At 39.3% G+C, this 22091-nt stretch overlaps 2 protein-coding genes across 2 annotated transcripts; both read left to right on the forward strand.

Moving 5' to 3' along the window:
* Positions 1 to 9060: 9060 nt before the first annotated feature.
* LOC110873160 (histone H2B-like) lies at positions 9061 to 9680 on the forward strand. The gene has a single exon (XM_022122088.2). It carries the CDS (start codon positions 9144 to 9146, stop codon positions 9567 to 9569), a length of 426 nt encoding a protein of 141 aa, XP_021977780.1. The 5' UTR covers positions 9061 to 9143; the 3' UTR covers positions 9570 to 9680.
* Positions 9681 to 20893: 11213 nt separating this feature from the next.
* On the forward strand, positions 20894 to 21576 carry LOC110873159 (histone H2B-like). The gene has a single exon (XM_022122087.2). It carries the CDS (start codon positions 20958 to 20960, stop codon positions 21381 to 21383), a length of 426 nt encoding a protein of 141 aa, XP_021977779.1. The 5' UTR covers positions 20894 to 20957; the 3' UTR covers positions 21384 to 21576.
* The last annotated feature ends 515 nt before the right edge of the window (positions 21577 to 22091 follow it).

Here is a 22091-nt window from a genome sequence, read left to right on the forward strand (position 1 = left end):
AGCTGCGGAGATCCCACGTTTGTTACGTTCGGTGGTCCACCAGTCGAGTGCTCGCGATTGAAATACTCCGGTAGCACAAGTAGTACGGAAACTATCGGGACACCCACTTTGTCGAAGGGTGACTTCGATAGAATCGAACCACTGGAGCAGTTGGGTCACACCTCCTTCACCTGTGAATTCCATCGGGTCACAGGCTTTGAAGTGTTTGTAGAGAAAAGTCGATTGCGGCGATTCCGTCTTAGAGTCCTTCGAGGCTCGAGAGCTGCTGAGAGAGTGCACTTGAGCGACAATTTGAGGAATGAGCTTGACCACTTCCTTGGTCACAAGCGAGGCAATCCTCTTATCGGCACTTCGTTTGGCTCTTCTCCTAGTTGTTCGTCTCGAGGCAGAGTTGTTGGAAGGCATCTAGACAGATAGATTTGGAATGAGATTCAATCATAATGATTTTGAGCTTACGATGCGATGGAACGCGATCGAAATTTGTAACGTGCAATATAAATAGACTTCACATAGGGGCCACATATGAGACACGAAACTTCCTAGATTCTCACACAATGTTTTGATTGTACTTAGACATAGATAGTTATAGTTTATACTTACACACATATATTATAGTTTAGAATGCGCGAGGACGCATTGAGAGGAATCAGTCAATTAGACATTAGTTTTGTTGCGAACATTCGGTCCTTGTTTTGGATTGCGACGGTTGTGCGAGTTGTGCGCTTTATAAAAACAGGAAGCGAAAATTGATAAATCGGGGAAATAAACACATATAACGCAACTAAGTTCATCAAATCGTAAAATCCGACGAGTCGTAGGCTTTATAGAGTACTCGGAGTGCCCTGGGTGTTTAGGCGTCGACTATCCAAGGTCACCCAATCACACCCAACAAGTTTGTGCACGCGCGTTGACTTTGGAGACTTATGCTTCCACTGGGATGCAGTTCATGGCATTCGTCCTCTTAGTCATCGCGTGGCTCGAGTCATGGTGGTGGTCGAGTCCTTAGTGAGAGTTTTTGGAAACTATTTTAGAGAGTGGAACGGTTCATTAAGGTACGGGTTTCACCCCTGACTTAACAGTTTCGTTCCCAGTTGTGGTTGTGCTCATCGAATGAATCCGAGAGCTCCACTAGAATTTCGAAATGGAGGCTTTCGTCGAGGTATGGATGTCACTCCTATCTCAGCGAGAGATTCTCGTGCTAGAAAAATGCGCTGAGTGAGCAATCCTATCGAGAGTTATTGGTTTTCACACCTGGTCTCGACTGGATCGCTCGGTTGTGAGATGCGAGTATTTTCGAAAACATGTGTATTGTGTCCGCCTTAGGAAAGGCTTGGTAGTATTCCAGCATTAGGAAAGGCTTCTTCGCGTGAAGTTGTAGTATTCGGGGTTCACACAAAGTCGTAGTTTTTGCAATTTCGATCAAAAGCATCAGGTAGGCGCAAAACAAACCCTACTGGGTTCGTACGAGTCAGCCTGTGGGTGCTTAGACTATAGACTAGGTCTATTTCTAAGACGTCGACCCGGACTAGGTCGAGTCTTGCCTAATTCCCTATAGTTATGGCTCTGATACCAATCTGTCACACCCCAACCGATGGCGGAATCATCGGGGCGCGGCACTAGGCGAATCAGATTGCTCAAGAGAATCTATAACAACTATATTGCAATAATATTTACTACATTTATTATCCCATACTAACAAACAATACAGTCACATAAGTTGTCACAGATTTCTTGTCCTCTCGAACAATTCAAATCCGACAACCTAACTTTTAGGTGAGTTTCTAGACTTCCTAGCTTGATTTGATGTGGACTTCAACTAAACCTGCAACATACGTTAAAATAATGTCAATACAAAAGTATTGGCGAGTATACAGGTTTGATATGTAATAGCATAATAGATTAAAGAGTGCTGCGAATTCCCACATGCATAAACGTAATACACGACATATATACTCACAAAACTGATACTACCAGCTAAGTCCTCGATGCTCGATTCTTCGATGGCATAACTAGACCCCGTCGGGTGCAATAGTACTATACTAGTCGTGGTGGGACGTCACGAGTATAAGTCCTAGCATACATGCAACTAGCATCACGTATATCTATGCAAACAATTATTCGCAAGTGAAAAGTTTACTAATTGAATCATTCGTTTGATAGGTTCGATTTATAAGGAACGTATGTTACACCAAAAATTCGATAAAAAGGGGTCAAGTATACTCACAGTGCGCATTTGGTTGGATTGACGGAATAATGCCTGAGAATTGAGAATGCCCTGATTTCAGACTGATTACATGAGTATTGGATTACGCGTTAAATGGTATTGGAATACACGGCATTGGACGAAAATCAGATCGAAGGTTGGCCCGTTCGGATGGGCTGTCCGATCGAATAGACTGTTCGATCGGATGGGCAGCCCGATCGGTTGGGCTCTCCGATCGGCCATCCTGTCCGATCGGCCAGCCTGTCCGATCGGCTAGCCTGTCCGATCGGTTGGGCTGTTCGATCGGCTGGCCCGTCCAACTGTTTTCGACAATTTTACATGTTTTCTGAGGTTTTGGTCGAGATGTTTTGCTGTGACGAGTTGAACAACTGAAATTCCATCAATTCCGACTTGTTCTAAAGGACGAGAATCACCCCGTTCCATCAGGACTTGCCGTTCTTGGCGGTTTTCCTTTGTTTAACCCGAATCTGGTTGTTTCATCGCTAGGAATCAGATCTTTGACCAACACGACACTAAGAATGAGTAGAAGGTCGGTTTAAGTTCCGATTCCACCGTTTTTGAATACTTTGAGAGTAAAAGAGTTGAAAGAAACTTGGAAAACCATCCTTCAACTTATTCGCGTTTATGTATAGATCTGATGTGAAAGCCTTGTTTATTCTTGTGGAAATCCCTTAGATCTGAGTTGTTCTTGGTGAAATGGGGCCAATACTTGAAGTTCATAAGAACTCCATGATGACATCACCCTAGAACACCTCAAATCCATTGATTTCACGGTTAAAAGTCGAAAATTGAAAGATAGAAAGGTGAAGGAATGCATATAGATCAAGGAAGTACAAGATTTGAGTTGTAAACTTACAAGAATCGCGAGAAATCGAGAGATAAAGGGGTTGGAACGTCTGGTCGAGCAGCAACAGTGATAACAAGTGTTTTTGGGGTGAATGGGGGGTATTTATAGGCAAGGAGGGAGGAAAGGAGGGCAAAGTGGCCTGGATCGGACGGCCCGCTCGATCGGCCAGCCCAGCCGATCGGCTGGCCTGTCCGATCGGCCGGCCCAGCCGTTCGGCTGGGCGGTCCGATCGGCCGGCCCAGCCGTTCGGCTGGGCGGTCCGATAGGCCGGCCCAGCCGTTCGGCTGGCCCGTCCGTACGGAGGCCTTTCGATCCTCGTTTTTGGTGCGTTGCGATAGTTTGGGCCACATTTTCATATATTTATATTATTATTTATTTATTTATTATAATTAATCACAAAAGGGTCGTATATACGTATCTATATATCCACTATTCGGTGCGATGGTCGAGTTACGCGTGCCTTCGAGTGCGTTCTTCGACATGATGTGCCACAATGATTATCGGGGTACTACTTGCTCGTATTGCCGTCATCGTCACGATGGCTGGAGACATGGTACTCTACCGATAGTCTTTGTTAGCGTTGTTTGTTTACGTTTTGACACCTCACGGTCATCGAGGAGGGATGATTAAGCCCTCACTCAACATCATCGTGAGTATTATGATTTATGAAAATAGCTTTGTAATAGCGATAGAATATGCGTAATTATTCGATTATACTTCAATTTAGTGATATATCTGATATAGTTACATTACGATCCGAATCTCTGGTGCTAGGCGTAACGAGTATAACGAGTAGTAACAACGCACAAAAGTGCAAGTTGTTACACAAACATATACCTAGCTAGCTCTCAGACTTAACAATACGATCCGCAATCTAGAGGAAACAAAATAAGCATGTGAAATAGGAAACAAAGTAGAGTAGATAAAAGAAGCAAGGAAAAGCATACCAATGGAACGCCGCGCGCAAGCAACCACTTGCTGTCAGCATTAGCTTCCTCTGCTATAATCTCAGAAGCCCGGAATACTGCAGATCTTCCCGTAACAAGCTGTTGCAATTTGGCGATCCGTTGGAGGTACTCGCTTTCTCTCTTCTGATGCGAAGCACACTCCTGCTCAGCCTCTTCGCTTATCTGAGTCTTCTCTCCTTCCAACTTATTTGGTAGATTTTTCAACACGGCTATGCACGGGTTTTTTAAAGATACGACGTTCTTAGTATTTAGTATACAAAATTACATTTATTTAATATGTGTAATACACATGGTTTTTAAAGATATAACTTTTTTATTATTTGATATATAAAATTTCATTTATTTAACCGTACAATATACGGGGTTCATAAATATATAACTTTTTATTATTTAATATATAAAATTATATTTATTCAACTCGTGTAATACACGAGGTTATAACCTAGTACTAACATAAAAGTAAACTGGATACTTTAAAAAATTAAAAAATAGAAATTGTATTACACATGCAACGGATTATTTTATTTTTAAATTGATTTTTTTCCTTTAAATTGGATTATTTTATAAAACTCAAATTAAACCTAAAGGTTTCCTATGTAAATTATACCTTGCTTGCGGTATGCACATATAATGTATATATGTGTGGGCATTCGGGGGGCAAAAGTGAAAGTGCATTAATCTTAACGTTATTTTACCAATTTCGTGAAAATAGCATTAAAAGAGAGGGATGGTTAATCATGCATCATGTGGTGTCGTTGATAGCCGAAAGACAAGGGGATACATGCACTAATCGGCAGTTTCTCAATTGTTGAGTGTTATGTGCCTTATATCCAAGGTTTGATGCAAAACTACTATCGAGTCGGGGGGTCTCATTGGAAGCAGGCAAGCAGTCTCTCTATTCCTACGGGGTAGAGTTAAGGTTATCTACATTTTACCTCTCTCGGACCCTATTTCAGCTTTGCTATGGGTAAGATTTACGGAGTATGATGATGATGTTTCCTATGTAAATTACTTTAATTATAGGGAGTGGGTACGAAACTTCTAATATTATACTAACTCGCCTCTCTTACACTTCATCTTCCACAACATTTTTTTCCATTAAAGCTACATCAAAGCTTTCCATGATTTCACAGCTATTCGATGGTTTATTCTAAGTCTTCATGGGTGGTTTCCTTTTATAAAGAAACTCATAACGCCCACGAAAACTTTATTTTCTTGGATTGGAATCAGTTCAACAGCGGATCACGAAATCTTTTTTTTAATTGCAAATTTTGTTGGAACGGCGTAAAATAGATTTTCGACGAAATGAAAAAGTTATCATTGAAATAAATATAAAAAAGGAGATGGCTCCAGAACCGAGACAACCCAAGCCCTTGCAGACGGATTTTATCATCAGATTTCCCCACCTCAGATGTGCTCCATTGCATCTCAAAACTTGGATAAATTCCATGTCATCTCGGACGAGATACAGATACACCGTTAAAGATAGTCTTATATAGGTACAATACTTATTATACCTGGACTCAAATACTTACCACATTGGAATTATATCCCAATACAAATACCATACTTTATATTTATCTAATAAATATATTATATATTACTTATCTAATAAATGAAACATATAATTATCTCATAATATTTTACTTATCTAATAAATAAAACATATATATTATTTATCCAATTAATAAATTCATTCAACTTTTATTTAACTATTTATTTAATTAAATAAACAACGAAATACTTAAGTAATTATTTCGTAAATAATTAATTCTCTAAACGTTTCACCAAACGTTTGAACCACATTATTATTAAATCTTGTACACTTATGAGCTATAATATTTATCTAATACATATTATTCCTTGTTTATTGTCCTAGGTGTAACTCCTTGGATCATACCTCATAAGTAACGTTAAATTAATCGTGACTTAGACATCTCATATTCCACAATGACATCTTTAGTTGTTCGTAAAACACTTGAAAGATGCATCAAAGAACTAATGTTAGTCATAAGTTGATTAAAAGAACTAGTAGTATGGAAGCATTGTTTCTTATTAGTTGTAATATTTAGTTGCAAGACCAGTGCAGTTAATCAATAGACTACTCATCCACAATTCATCGGTCTTTGCCTTGAGGCTTGACTTATTCGATCATTAGTTCTTTACCAGTTCTTGTTAATGCATATTTGTGTGGTTATTACTGTACGAATATGATATATCGAGTCTGTACTGTAGTGAATATGTGAATATGAGTGTGTTTGAAAGTATGGAACAGTCAAACGTATGAGAGACACGTTTGACTGAGAGCCAATCGATCAAATGTATCAAACGAATGAGCCATATGATTGAAACTCTCAATCGTATGGGTCATGGCCTATAAATAGAAGCGTCATGCGTTTGAACAGTGAAAGTTTAATTTGAGAGGACAAAACATACTTGTTCCGATCTAGTGCTTAACAATGTAAAGTCTTTCGGTATTGAATGCCATCTTATTTTTGGCATGTTTATCTAACGTTGCTGCCAAAATTCTTAACGAATTGAGTTAATCTATCAAAACTTCCATCTTGAACGTCATCAAACACTAATCGTTAGGTTTATCAAACCGTATCATGTACTTTTAATTAGCATCGGTCTTCGGTCTTCACTTCAACTTCTAGTTGGTTTCCAATCATTACCAGCGTGTATACCAAATTAAAAAAAAGGGTAAATTACACTTTTCGTCCTTTATGTTTGTATTGGATTTTGCAATGGATAACCTTTAACTTTAATAATTACAGTCGCAGCTCTTTATTTGTAAAACTCATTACACCTTACGTCCTTTAATACTAACCTGGTCAAAATTTTCAGTTAAATATGTCATGTGCCTTGCACATGAGGGTACGTTGGTAATTTTACTCTAAAACTAAATTAATTAAAAATATATATAAATGAATACACACATTCTCTCTCTCAACTCTCTTCTCTTTCTCTCTCACTTCCCATCTTTAGCTTTTCTCAACTACCAGTCCACCACCACCAGCCCACCGTCACCTCCCCAACCTCTGGTAACAATGAGAACCACTAGCATTAGAAACCACAAAACCCTAACCGTTAGAAACCTTAATCGTATAACCCCCCAATCCTTCCTGTATCTACTCTGCTTCTACAAATGTGTACACAGATCTGTAAAATCGCAACCATGGTAACCATTAGTGGGTTTCAAATTAAGTAGATCGTGGTTGTTGTGACAAGATTCAGAGGAAGACGATGATGGTAGAACGAGATGCCAGTTCTGATTCAATCTAGAACAATATAATCACCTCACTACAGATACAAAACACATAGATTAACCAAAATAAACCTACAATTATCGCTACCTGAATCAGAATCGCTGCGTGAAGAAGACGAACGCGAGTACAGCAGCTATACGGAATATTTCCGTTGTACGACGGTTATGAACCCGCAACTGCAACTGTGTGTGGGTTTGAGGAAGAAGAACGACAAAAGTATGGAAAACGTTATTGTTGTGTGGGCCCATTGGGGCTTTTGAATCCAATCATCCATGCATTTGTTTTTTTTTTTTTTTTTTGAAATTTTAATTAATTTAATTATAGAGTAAAATTACCAACTTACCCTCATGTGCAGACACTTGACATATTTAAGGTGGTGTTTGTTTTTTGGCCAGAAGCACTTCTGGCCACTTATGTCTGCGTCGCGCAGACGCGCGCAGACGTTTGAGTGTTGCAGCTTGTTTGTTTTCTCGCAGACCTTTCATTAAAAAAGGTCTGCGAGACCTCTTCTTGGCACAGACATTGACCCATGTCTTCTAAGGTCTGCTCACCTCTTCTCACCTTCTCCTCTTCTCCCTCCAGACACACCACCTCTACCTCCGCCGCCCACCTCCACTCCGCCACCACCTCCCACCCCTGCTCCGCCACCACCTCCAGAAATCAACAGAATCAACAGACAAAAAAGCTCGAACCGTCTGACCTGGAAATCATCAGCGGCAACCGACATCATCATCATCTCCATCACCGCCTAGCATCGTCGGACAGCCGAAGAATACCGCCGCCGTGAGCAGCGGCGGCGACGGGGTTCCTTCGCCGTTTCTCTCTCCTCACTCGTTCCCCAGTGTCTGCTGATGTGTGCCGCCACCACCAAGAGTGGTGGTGGCCGGTTGTTTTCTTCGTCGGAGCTAAAAGAGACGAGATGGTGAGGGGTGTTGCAGGTGGGTTTCGCCGGAAAGAGGGCCATCGGTCGTCGGCCGGTTCATTCACAGGTGTGGGTTATCGAGAACCCAAGAAGAAGGGGGGGTGGTTGTCGTCGGCTGGAACAATCGCCGTCGGCCGGTGTATCACCGGTCCGACATCAAGCAGGGAAAGGGGATGGGTGTTTGTGAGCATCTGATTGTGAAAATGAGGGTCTGTGTTGTTTTGTTTGTATGTAATCGAGAGAGTGAGGATGATGAAGGGCAGAGAGAGATCAAGGGAGGAGAGAGAGATCAGTGTGTGTGTGTTGTGTGTGTAAGAAGGGGTTTTGTAGAAGTAAAAAAACAAACTCTCTTCTCCTTGCAGACTGCAGACATTTGGTCCACCTCTTCTTCTGCAGATGCCTGCAGATGTGGTCCGCAGACTGCAGACCTTTTCCCACAGAAAAAACAAACAGCACCTAACTGAAAATTTTGACTAGGTTAGTACTAAAGAACGTAAGGTGTAATGAGTTTTACAAATAAAAGACTGTGACTGTAATTATTGAAGTTAGAGGTTATCCATTACAGTCCGATATAAACATAAAGACGAAAAGTGTAATTTACCCTTAAAAGAAATAACAACCTTTAAACTCTATTTACGTGATTTTTTTTTATAACTAAAATGGTTGTGAAATGATTTTCAAAAAGGAAAATACGTCACCGATCCGCGTAATAACCCAACCATCTGAACAATCACAACCGTCCATTCGAATGCCACGTCATCGATCTGCAAAACAACCCAATCATCCAATTAAAACACCTTCACCTCTCATATATAACCGATGCCCCTAACCTCTTTCAGTCACACACAATCGATCAAACACCCCCAAATTTCAAGCCCTAGAATTTTAATTTCGCTTTCACTCAAAAATTTCAATGGCACCAAAGGCAGAGAAGAAGCCCGCCGAGAAGAAGCCAGCAGAAGAGAAAGCACCGGCGGAGAAGAAGCCAAAGGCCGGAAAGAAACTGCCGAAAGAAGCCGGAGCCGCCGCCGCTGATAAGAAGAAGAAGAGATCGAAGAAGAGCGTGGAGACGTACAAGATCTATATCTTCAAGGTGTTGAAGCAGGTCCATCCTGACATCGGAATCTCCAGCAAGGCAATGGGAATCATGAATAGTTTCATTAACGATATCTTCGAGAAACTCGCTCAGGAGAGTTCCAGGCTTGCAAGGTACAACAAGAAGCCCACCATCACCTCACGGGAGATCCAGACTGCTGTGCGCCTTGTTCTTCCCGGTGAACTGGCCAAACATGCTGTTTCTGAAGGCACAAAGGCCGTCACAAAGTTTACCAGCTCTTAGGGGTTTCAAAATATTAGTTGTTTTAGGGTTCCGAGCCTTTAAATTTGTATTTGATTGAATCTGTTTGTTCAGTACAAAGTTAATGAAATATGATTTGTTTCCTGTTTCTAATAATTTTTTTAATTGATTTGGCTGTTCTTGATCTGTTGTTAATCTCAAGTCTAAAAACAAACAGGCCCCATTATATGTCAATATGTCATTAGTGTTCGGGATGGAACCAACAACAAAATTCATTATAGAAGTCAAAAGAAAGTATAGCAACATGAAATATCACCGTTCATACCGGTAGTTAACCAATTTTAACACACGAGATACTAAGACGATGTTATAACTAATATAATCGAAAGTTTAAAATTTAAATCTCCTTCATTTTAACTAACCAAAGGCCAATCACTTAGGGTGAAGGGGGTGCACACCTAATAGGTGAGTGCCCTCTCTTACGCCAAACCAATCCCCGTGTGTCACGTCAACTCCCCTCTTAAACTCCCCTAACACCCCCATTTGATGGCGCCACTCCCCTATTAGGTGAATTGGTTTTTTTTAAAAAAAAAAAAAAAAAAAAGAAAGAAAAGCTGTGATTGGTCCCCTCTCTCCTCTCTCCTCTCTCTCTCCTCCCCCCTCTTCGGCAGCCGCCCACCGTTGTATGCCCTCTCTCTCTTCACCGCTGGAGTTGGCGGTGCTTTGCCCGAGCGGGATTTGGTGTCACCGAAGGGGTTGCCCGAAGGCACCCCGTATGCCCTTAGTGGTTGTTTAACCGCCTTCATCTTAATTTTTTTTTTGGATAAATTACACTTTTCGTCCTTTATATTTGTATCGAATTGCAATGGATAAACTTTAACTTCAATAATTACAGACACAATTCTTTTTTTGTAAAACTCATTACATGTTACGTCCTTTAACACTAATTTGGTTAAAATTTTCAATTAAATCTCTTGCACATGAGGGTAAGTTCGTCATTTTAGTGTAAGAACATCTTGGCAAAAGGGGAAACAAACTGTAATCAAAATCCCCAATTTTACCAGCACAAACAATCACACAATTCAGCTTCAATTCTTACCTTTTTTAATCAAACCCAGTTAGTTAGTTGAAATCCAAATCTATCCCCCATGCTAGCAAAGAAAGACCCAAAATTCAGAATTGAAAAGCATGCCGCTGAAATTGGCTGGTTGTTCTGCTAGGCATATGATCGAACAGTTGGTGTTGGGTTCAACTGTTTGATCTGGAGAAGCAACGGATTGAAAGGGGGTGGGTGGGGTGGGGTGGACGTTGAGTGAAATATTGTTGATATAATAATTTGCATAAATATGTTTTTCCTTATAATCCATGCCCCCCCCCTCTCTCTCTAAAATATCTCTGCGACTCTCCCCCTCTCTCTCCCATCTACAACCACTGCCCACCTCCAGCTCCCTTCCCCACCACCACAATTTCCGACTCCTCTCTGTTCTAGAGAACCCCCACCACCTTATCTCATTACTTCGAAATCATGACAACCGGAAAACCGAGCCATCCACCGTAGACGGCGGATTTTCTACTCCGCCGTCACCGTCCTCCTCCTCTCCGCCGCTCTCTTCCTCCTCTGGCCATCCGATCCGTACCTGCAAGTCATCAACCTTCGTCTCGATCGCCTCAAAGTTGAGAGATGTGGTGGTGAGGGTGGCAAGATGTGGTAATTAGGGTTTAATTGGGGAAGATGGAGTGGATATGTAATTTTTTGGTTTTATTTATTAAACATTTAGATAAAAACATGAATTGATCAAAATACCCTTAATGAATAAACTTAACTGAAATTTTTAATCTGGTTAGTGTTAAAGGACGTAACGTGTAATGAGTTTTACAAAAAAAAAAAAAAAACGACCGTGCCTGTAATTATTAAAGTTAAAGGTCATCCATTGCAATCTGATACAAACATAAAGGACGAAAAGTGTAATTTACCCTAATTTTTTTTTTGAACTTTATTTAAATTTTATGATTGTGGTGAAATTGATCATTACGTCGCATCACGGCGGGTTCCCTAATATATTCGTGACGGAAAAATTGTAATTTTAAGGTATAAATTAAGATGCCTGGAATTTAGACGCGTTAATGGTCCGGAATTGGAGACCCTTTCGGATTTAAGACGCCGGAATTTCATTCATGGAATCATGTTTTTTTTAAACGGTCAATAGAATCAATCCCGAGCACTCTTAGGGCAAAGTGGACCAAACGGAGGACTCTGAGAGTAACCCGATTACACCACTAATTCCGGGGAAAACCCGGTAACCTGCCCGCGTAGGTTCAACGGTCAATCTACCGGTAAAACCCGTTTGACTAAATGATCGAATCCAAGTTTATATGGGTATTCTATCATTGACCACGAGTGCAGGACTCTACACCAAGTGAGAGTTGAACTTCCAACTCCGAAGAGAAATGCAAACATTCCACCACTTGATCTAGAGATCATTGACATGGAATCATGTATTGATGTCGTCGTTTTGATTCCCTCCTCTCTATGAATCGCCATCCCATTATTATGTAATCAATTCAGAGTTGATAAATCACATACAAATTTGCTATAACTAGAAATATCAGACATATATAAACATGTTAACAAAGTGTGTTTTTTCACATTTTAACCTGTTTTTACTTTCTAAAAGTCCACTTTTGACTTTTAAGTGTCTTAAGTGTTACAACTGAATTTCAAATATAATGCTTTATGCTTATGCCATTATACAGAAAGTTTTGTAGCAATCTTTGTATCCTAACTTACATGGCACCAATATAACTTGATATATCTTTTTTCTATCCCGATTTTAATTGTCTAAAACCAAGAATCAGATGAACCATTGTGGGTACCCTTAGTATCATTATGAAGGATTTTGTGTTGGACCATAATAATTCAACAATATTTGCAACGAAAAGAAAGTAATCTAACCAGATAGATTATAATCATAAAATAAGATCATAATATTAATCTAGTTATTCATATGTTCAATGACATGGAACTAACTTGCAAGAATCCCCTTACTTACATTCAATTTTGACGAGGTTTAACGTTTATTTTGTATTAATCATGTCATTGATAAAGTTGGCTATATCGTATCAATAGTAAAAGTACAGGTCACAAGTTTATGTTAAAAATATTCTATATATTCAATTTTAACGTTTTCTAATATTTTATCTTGTTTCCTTTTGAGGTGTGATCTCTTGATGGTGGGCTGCTTGTTACCGTTGGTAACATGTGCTGGGCCTGTGTTCGTGTTTGATGCTGGGCTGCTCCTTATATTGGGCTAAGGGTTTCATGTCTTTCTCATATATAAAAGAGGGGGCTGTCTCGGGATGATGTGCACCGACTCTCTTTTGTCTTCTCCTTCTCAAACCCTAAATCATCTTTTTGATTCCTCACACGTACATTCGTGAGGAATCCTTTGTTCTTGTTTTAATCATTTGATTCATTTAGAAAGCCTGTCAATCTGTGATGACTGGCTAGTGTTCTTGTATTGTGATTCTGAGAAGTTCATCAATAAAGTTGCATTATATTTTGTATTGGGGTTTAATCTTTGAAGTTCTGACATGGTATCAGAGCTCCAAGGTTAATTTGGTGCTCTGGTGATCTTCCGTTGCACTTTCCGTTGCTTGTTTCTCCGGAGGTTTCTATCCAAGGGTTTTAAATTAAAGGTTGATTCTTGTGGTGGTTTCTTGGCATATCTGTGGTCCGCCGTGTCCTTCCTGGATCCTTGTTGATCGTGGTTGTTGTGCCACTGTTGGATATACGAAACCCTAATTTTTAGGGTTTTCTCGTTGGATTGCTTGAAGTACTTCCTGTTGGTCCCGTTTAGGGCAAACCAACAGTTTTTTTGGTCTTCTGTCTTCTGATCAAGCTCTTGTAACCCTAAGTGAAGGTTACAAGTCTTGATCCCTTGGACTTCATCCGCACCCACTGTGAGATCTTTCCTTTTTTTCTTTGTTTAGTTTTGCATCATCCTTTATTTTTTGTGTCTAGGCATATTGATACCGGGTTTTTTGGTGAGACCGGCTTGATTTGGGATACAGAGAGGGTCCACTCTGTTGCATTTGTTTGTGTCTTTTAGCTCCCTGAATATTGTCTGCGGAGGCACCTTTTGAGTGATGAACCTCTGATCGGACCTCTGTTCAGGCTTCGCTTCATCCCTGACCTCTTGTCCCTTATTTTTGTTGTTTCTCTGGTGTGCTGTTCCGATTCGGTGTTTATCTGTTCTCACTGTGACTGTGTGACTGCTTTCCTTGTTGTTACTGCTTCTCTGTGACTGTGTGTTACTATGCCTGATACAGAAAATCAAGGGGAATCCTCTGTCACCTTGATTAGTAAATTAGATGCAAGTGACCCGTTATACCTACATGCTAGTGACTCTAGTAGTCTTACTATTGTTAATATTAAGTTGAAAGGAACTGAGAATTATGTGGTATGGTCAAATGCTATGAAACTTGCTTTAACTGCAAAAAATAAGCTAGGATTTATTAATGGTACCTGTACCAAATCAACTAAAGATGATGTTCTTGCAAGTCAATGGGATAGATGCAATTCTGTTGTTTTAACCTGGATTCTCAATTTTGTTTCTGAAGAATTTTATGTTGGTCAAGTTTATTCTAGGCTTGCTAGTGAAGTTTGGAGTGATTTAAAGGACACTTATGACAGGGTTGATGGGTCAGTTGTGTTTAGGTTATACCAAAAAATCAATTCTGTTAATCAAAATGGGGCTAGTGTTTCAGAATATTATCATAAACTCAATACTATGTGGAAACAATTTGATGCCATGGTTCAACTACCTTCCTGTAATTGTGATGCTTCTACTAAATACAATGAATTCAGCCAACTGATCAAACTTATGCAGTTCTTAATGGGATTAGATGATATTTATCAACCTGTTAGAACAAATCTGTTAACTAGGGATCCTTTACCTACTGTCAAAACTGCTTTTTCTATCATTTCTAGAGAAGAATCACACAGAGATTCAAATAAATCCTCTAAAATTCCAAATGTTGGTTTTGTTGCCAAGGCAACACAATTTAATGATAATAAAAAGCGTTTTAACAAAGGTCCAAATCCTAACTTAAAATGTACTCACTGCAATAAGGTTGGTCATGTGATTGAGAAATGTTTTGAGATTCATGGTTATCCTCCAAACTATAGAAATAAACCAAATCAAAACAATTCTCAATGGTCTAAAGCAAATGTGTCTGCTAATAGTTCTGTTGCCAATAATGATCAATCTGCTAATTCTTCCTTGAATGCTTTAACTGCTGATCAATTTTCCAAGCTGCTAGGTCTGTTAAATGAAAATAAGCTGGAAGATTCTGCCAAATCTAACATGGGCGGTGAGTGCTTTAGTGCCTTTACTCCTTTAGGGTCTTATAAAAACACCTATTGTTTTAACTCTAGCTTTTTCCATCAAAATAAACTAAAATGGATCGTTGATTCAGGGGCTAATCAACATATGGTCATGAACAATGACAACATGTTTAATCTAGTTGATGTATCTAAGTATGATATTACTATCAAACATCCAAATGGAACTGATGCTAAAGTTAAACAAATAGGGTGTTTTAAACTCTCTGAAGATGTGATCTTGAAAGATGTCTTTGTTGTCCCTGAATATTGTGTGAATCGTATCTCTGTTCACAAACTTGCTAAAGATAACAAACTTAAAGTAGTTTTTGACGAGCATAACTGTTATATTCAGGATGTTTCCTTAAAGAGAAACCTGGTGATTGGTAGGCAAATGGATGGTCTTTATTTCTGTGGTAATTCTAGTAAACCTGTGATTGCTTGCTTTAATAAAACTGAAACAATAAAGCTCTAGCATTCCAGACTTGGTCATCCAGCAGACCAAGTCCTACATGTTCTAAAACTTAAAAATGAAACAGGACAAGTTGAGCCGTGTGACACGTGTCACAAGGCCAAACAGCATAGAGTTCCCTTTCCCTTAAGTGACCATAAATCCAAAAATATCGGTGACCTTGTTCATCTTGATGTTTGGGGTCCATATAAACGACCCAGTCTTGATGGGTATAAATTTTTTCTCACCATCGTTGATGACTACTCCAGATCTGTCTGGGTCTACCTAATGAAGTCCAAAACTGAAGTGTTTGAAAATATTAAAAACTTCTATGACCTGATCCTCACTCAATTTGAAACAAAAGTCAAAATTTTCAGAAGTGATAATGGGTCCGAATTTATCAACACTCAAATGGAAAATTTTGTTAAAACACATGGCATACTTCACCAAACCTCTTGCACTTACACCCCCAACAAAACGGGATTGCTGAAAGGAAACATAGGCATCTCCTGAATGTTACAAGAGCTTTATTATTTCAATATGGTATTCCCTTAAGATTCTGGTCTGAATGTGTTCTCACTGCTGCTTATTTGATTAACAGGACACCCTCGTCTGTGTTAGGTGGTAGAACCCCTTATGAGTTGCTTTATGGCTTTGAACCTTCTCTCGATCACTTGAAAGTTTTTGGATGTCTATGTTATTTTACTGTCTTAACTAATACCGATAAACTTGAAGAAAGAGCTGAGCGATGTGTCTTTATGGAATATTCAAACTTTAAAAAAGGATACAAACTTTGGAGTTTGGATCCAAGGACATTCTCCTTCTCTCGAGATGTCAGTTTTTATGAAACCATTTTTCCTTTTAAAACCAAACTTTTTTCCTGAACTCGATCTTGACAAAAGAAATACTTTAAATCATTCCAATTTTTTTGATATCTATGAACCTTCAAGTGATACAAATCCCAATGATGAAGAGAAGGAGTCTCCTGATTCTGTACCTGAGACATAGCAACACAGTAGCTCAAATGAGCCAGTTGATGCTGCTGACACTCAGCAGTCATTTGCTTCAGGTGACATGGCTAATGCTCAGCATCATGATGAGTCTCAAAGTGAGTCTGTGAGGGTTGAGTCAAGTGGTACAAATGATGAATCAGTCCTTCCTGAGGGTAACCAACCTAGTCTTAGAAAGTCCACTAGACATGTGTCTGCCCCTAAGAGATTTAGTGACTTCATTGTTGGAAATGCTAAATATAGTTATGATAAAGTTGTTAACTATGCTAATCTATCCAGTGAAAATATGTGCTTTGCTACTAACTTAAACAAAACTGTTGAACCTGTTAACTATAAAGAAGCATGCAAAGATAAAAGGTGGATAGATGCCATGAATGATGAACTTTCTGCCTTATATAGTAATGACACTTGGGATATAGTTGATCTTCCACATGGGAAGAAACCCATTGGGAGTAAATGGGTTTACAAAGTCAAATACAAATCTAATGGTGAAATAGATAGATTTAAGGCCAGACTTGTTGCCAAAGGCTTTAGTCAGGTTGAGGGTATCGATTTTGAGGAGACCTTTTCTCCCGTTGTCAAGATGGTCACGGTCAGATGCATCATCAGTCTGTCCGTTCAAAATAACTGGCCCATATATCAACTTGACGTAAATAATGCCTTCCTTTATGGAAATCTAAGGGAGGAAGTCTATATGACCCCTCCTGATGGTCTTAATGTAAATAACAAAAACAAAGTTTGCAAGTTAAAAAGGTCCCTCTATGGCTTAAAGCAGGCCCCTCGTATGTGGAATGAAAAACTTGTCCAAGTTCTTGTTAAAATTGGTTTTGTTCAGTCTAAGTGTGACCATTCTATGTTTTTTAAATCTGATAATTCTGTGTTTATTGCCTTGTTAGTCTATGTTGATGACATTATACTAACAGGAAACAATGTTGATGAAATTAATAAAGTGAAATCCTGTTTAAAAAAGGAGTTTCAAATTAAAGACCTTGGTTTCTTAAAATACTTTCTTGGTATTGAAATCATCAAAAGCAGTGAGGGTACTTGCCTCACCCAAAGAAAATATTGTATGGATCTTTTAAATGAATATGGGATGAGCGGGTGTAAGCCAGTTAACTGTCCCATAGAGCAAAACCACATTTTGACAAAAATGAGTAAAAATGAGAAATTAAATGATGTCAGTATCACTGAATATCAAAAACTTGTGGGCAAACTTATTTATCTCTCTCACACTCGCCCTGATATTGCCTATGCCGTTCACTATTTGTCCCAATATATGCATAAACCAACAGAAGCTCATTCTCAGATAGCCTTTAGGCTGCTGAGGTATTTAAAAAATGCTCCTGGCTATGGCATTATATTTAAACAGAGCGATTCCTTCCAGTTATCAGCCTATGCTGACTCAGATTGGGCCAAGTGTGTTGACAGCAGAAGGTCTGTAACTGGGTACTGTATCTTTCTCGGAAACTCTCTAGTTTCTTGGAAAAGCAAGAAACAAAGCGTTGTCTCTCGTTCATCTGCTGAAGAAGAATATAGATCCATGTGCAGTGCCTCTTGCGAAATCTTGTGGCTGATAAATGTTCTAAGGGAACTAAGGATCAATGTTGCCTTACCAGTGACACTGAATTGTGACAACAGTGCAACCATTTCCATAGCTGCAAACCCTGTGTTTCATGACAAAACAAAACACTTTGAGGTCGACTTATTTTTCCTTCGGGAAAAAATAGCAGCAGGTATCATCAAAACATCTGGTATAAAGTCTGAATTCCAGCTTGCGGATGTGTTCACAAAAGGGTTATTACCAAGACATCATGAAGAAATGTTTAAGTCTCTTGGTCTCACAAATCTTTTTAAACATTAAAACTGAGGGGGGGGGGGGTGTTAAAAATATTCTATATATTCGGTTTAACGTTTTCTAATATTTTATCTTGTTTCCTTTTGAGGTGTGATCTCTTGATGGTGGGCTGCTTGTTACCGTTGGTCACATGTGCTGGGCCTGTGTTCGTGTTTGATGCTGGGCTGCTCCTTATATTGGGCTAAGGGTTTCATGTCTTTCTCATATATAAAAGAGGGGGCTGTCTCGGGATGATGTGCACCGACTCTCTTTTGTCTTCTCCTTCTCAAACCCTAAATCATCTTTTTTATTCCTCACACGTACATTCGTGAGGAATCCTTTGTTCTTGTTTTAATCATTTGATTCATTTAGAAAGCCTGTCAATATGTGATGACTGGCTAGTGTTTTTGTATTGTGATTCTGAGAAGTTCATCAATAAAGTTGCATTATATTTTGTATTGGGGTTTAATCTTTGAAGTTCTGACAGTTTACAAGTTCATTATGATAGTAAAGTACCAAAACATATCAAGGAACATAACATTTCAATATCAAACATTAAAACACAATTGACGATCACAAATTTGTGTTGTAAGCACTTGGAACCAAGTACAAGTCACTTTTTAGTTTTAGATTGGCTCCAAGAGTCTCACTCCTATCAATATTCTCTCTATTTACTCCATTCAGAAGCACCCAATTGAAGTGGTAGATATACATAATGGGTTCCCTTAAAATCAATTAAACTTTCGCTAAATCTTTATGGTATTTAACTCTCTGGATTATTCCAATTTTCCATATATTGATAGTAACTTTGGTATTCATAGGAATATTATATCCACCAATCTCGCACTTTTCCCTACACTGTCTAGGGGTTAATGGAGTTGGAGGATGCAACCTCAAGGTTTCATTGATCACTAGTCTTAAGTAATCAAGATCTTTAATATCCTACTTATAGACCTTTTTCTTACCCTTAAGAACCCGCCTAATCTCTCCTTGTAGTTTATACATTAACCTTGGATTTATCATTAGTTCGAGCATTGTCCATCCAATTATCACCGAAGATGTGTCCGTCACGGCTAAAAACATATCCTGCATCAATAACATGTTTATCGTTCCTGGATATTCATCTACTTTCTGTTTCCTAAAAAATAAGAGCCCTCCCCTAAAAGAATAAAAATAAAAAAACTTCATATACTCTATCTAAATAATAAGTTGAGTTAAATACCTGGTTGGTCCCTGTGGTTTGCGAAAATTGCAGACTTGGTCCCAAGGGTTCACTAATTACACACTTGGTCCCAGTGGTTGCAATTTTCGCACTCGGGTGGTCCCTAACACTAACCTAAGTTAAATTTCCAGTTAAGTATGTGCAAAATTACTTATTTACCCCTGAACAATTAAAAAAATTTAAAAAGATAGCCACACTCATCTTCCCCATCCACCTGCACCCCATTCACCACCACCATGTAACCAGCTATTTAACTCTAATAATAATAACTCACTTTCACAAATCTTGATTCAGTTTCATCATCAAACCCTAACATTGAACACTCCAAATTTCTTCCATCTTCTCCTTTCACTCGCAATTTCAATCGCCGTTGTCTCCGCTTTCTCCCCCGCCGATCACCACCTCATTGACTGCGGTACCACTGCCTCCACGGTGGTTGACCACGACCACCGGCCGTTCACCGGAGATGACGGATCCTCTTCAACCCTTTCATCAACCAAATCTTTATCATTAAAGAACTCAAACCTAGATCCCAGTTTGTCACCAATTTATCACACAGCTAGGGTTAATGCTTTTGAGGTGATTTCTGCTCCTAAAGATTTCATTGATAATTTCAAGTATGTGAGCTTTAATCATAATATGAGATATGCTTATGAGACTGTTTATAGGGTTAGTGTTGGTGGTGTTAAAGTGACACCTTTTAATAATTTTTTGTGGAGAAATTGGGTTCCTGATGATGAGTTTTTAAAATTGGGTGATGGGTCGGTCGAAAGCTATAAAAAGATTCACTTCGATTGTCGGATTAATTACCGAATAGGTTTTCACTTATGAACTTGAATTCAGAGTTGCAGGTGACACGGTGGTCGGAGTTATCGGGTGAGGGTGCAGGTGGTGAGTGTGGGTTACATGGTGGTGGCGAAGGGGGGTTTCTGGGGTGAATGGTGTTGGTGATTTGGGTGTGACGTTGAGTAGTGGCGGTGGTGGAGATTTGATGGTGGTGGAGGTGGAGATGTATGGTGGTGGTGGAGATTGATGGTGGTGGAGGTGGAGGTGGTGATAGATGGTGGTTGTTATGGTAGGAGAGAGATAGATGGGGAAGATGAGTGTGGCCATCTTTTTTAATTTTTTAAATTGTTCAGGGGTAAATAAGTAATTTTTCACATATTTAACTGAGAAATTTAACTTAGGTTAGTGTTAAGAACCACCCGAGTGCGAAAATTGCAAACACTGGGACCAAGTTTGTAATTAGTAAACCCTTAGGATCAAGTGTGTAATTTTCACAAACCACAGGACCAACCAGGTAGTAAGTTTATCAAACAAAAATGGCTATGAATATACTCCCTTCACAACAAAGCTGAAAAATCACAACCGTCCATTATCATGCCACGTCGCCGATCCGCATAACAACCCAATCATCCAATAAAAACCCATTCACGTCTACTATATAAGCGGATCCCGTAACGTCTTTCAATCACACACAATCAATCAATCCCCCCCAAATTACAAACCCTAGAATTCCAATTCCCCTCAATGGCACCAAAGGCAGAGAAGAAGCCCGCCGAGAAGAAGCCGGCAGAAGAGAAAGCACCGGCGGAGAAGAAGCCAAAGGCAGGCAAGAAACTGCCAAAAGAAGCCGGATCTGCAGCCGCTGATAAGAAGAAGAAGAGAACGAAGAAGAGCGTGGAGACGTACAAGATCTACATCTTCAAGGTGCTGAAGCAGGTTCATCCTGACATCGGAATCTCCAGCAAGGCCATGGGAATCATGAACAGTTTCATCAACGACATATTCGAGAAACTCGCTCAGGAGAGTTCGAGGCTTGCAAGGTACAACAAGAAGCCCACCATCACGTCTCGGGAGATCCAGACTGCCGTACGCCTTGTTCTTCCCGGTGAATTAGCCAAACATGCTGTTTCTGAAGGCACGAAGGCGGTCACCAAATTTACCAGCTCTTAGAGCGTTTGTTGTTTTTGAATATGTTCGTATAATCTGATGGAATCTGATAGAGATAGGGTTTCAATCTTTTGATGAACGTATAATAGTTGTTAGTTTTTGATTTTATGGTGATAAACTTTCTGAATCTGGATCCGTTTGAATCAATTTATCTGGTGCAAAGAATATTGAATATGGTTGTTATTATTTTGTTCAACTGGTGTTATATATTTTGTTTTTTGGTTCTAACAACTTATTCAATCAATTTGGCTGTTATTGATCTTGAAATGAATTATGAGTCTGTTGTTAATCTTACAAATAAGCTAGTATTTCCTTGCAAATTTGTGGTTAGATTTCATTTGATTTGTTTACAAACATGAATTTTCAATTTTGTTTAAGTGGTTGAGTTATAAGCTAAGATCAAATTAACTACCAGATGTGTAGGGAACCAAACCAAGAGTACCTAAACATACTTCTAGCGTCAAGAATTCAAATGGTTGTTTGAAGGTTAAACATTAACAGAATAAACTGCATAAAAACAAAGAATTATACAGTTTATTATTTATAGGATAGGATTGAAGCCTGCTTTAAGCTGTCAATAGAACGCAGGTGCACAGCTTTGCGACCGTATCTCAGTACCATCAAGTTGCACTTTTTTTTCCCTCTGTTCTGCCATTCATCCCTGTAATTTGGGTCTAAGCTTACTTTGATGTCATACATGTTGCATTGTCA

Source organism: Helianthus annuus, chromosome 8 (genome assembly GCF_002127325.2).
Source record: "Helianthus annuus cultivar XRQ/B chromosome 8, HanXRQr2.0-SUNRISE, whole genome shotgun sequence".
NCBI lineage: Eukaryota > Viridiplantae > Streptophyta > Magnoliopsida > Asterales > Asteraceae > Helianthus > Helianthus annuus.

Excerpts from the sequence above, each read along its gene's own strand:
- LOC110873160 (XM_022122088.2), top strand. The coding sequence starts at position 9,144 with ATGGCACCAAAGGCAGAGAAGAAGCCCGCCGAGAAGAAGCCAGCAGAA.
- LOC110873159 (XM_022122087.2), top strand. The coding sequence starts at position 20,958 with ATGGCACCAAAGGCAGAGAAGAAGCCCGCCGAGAAGAAGCCGGCAGAA.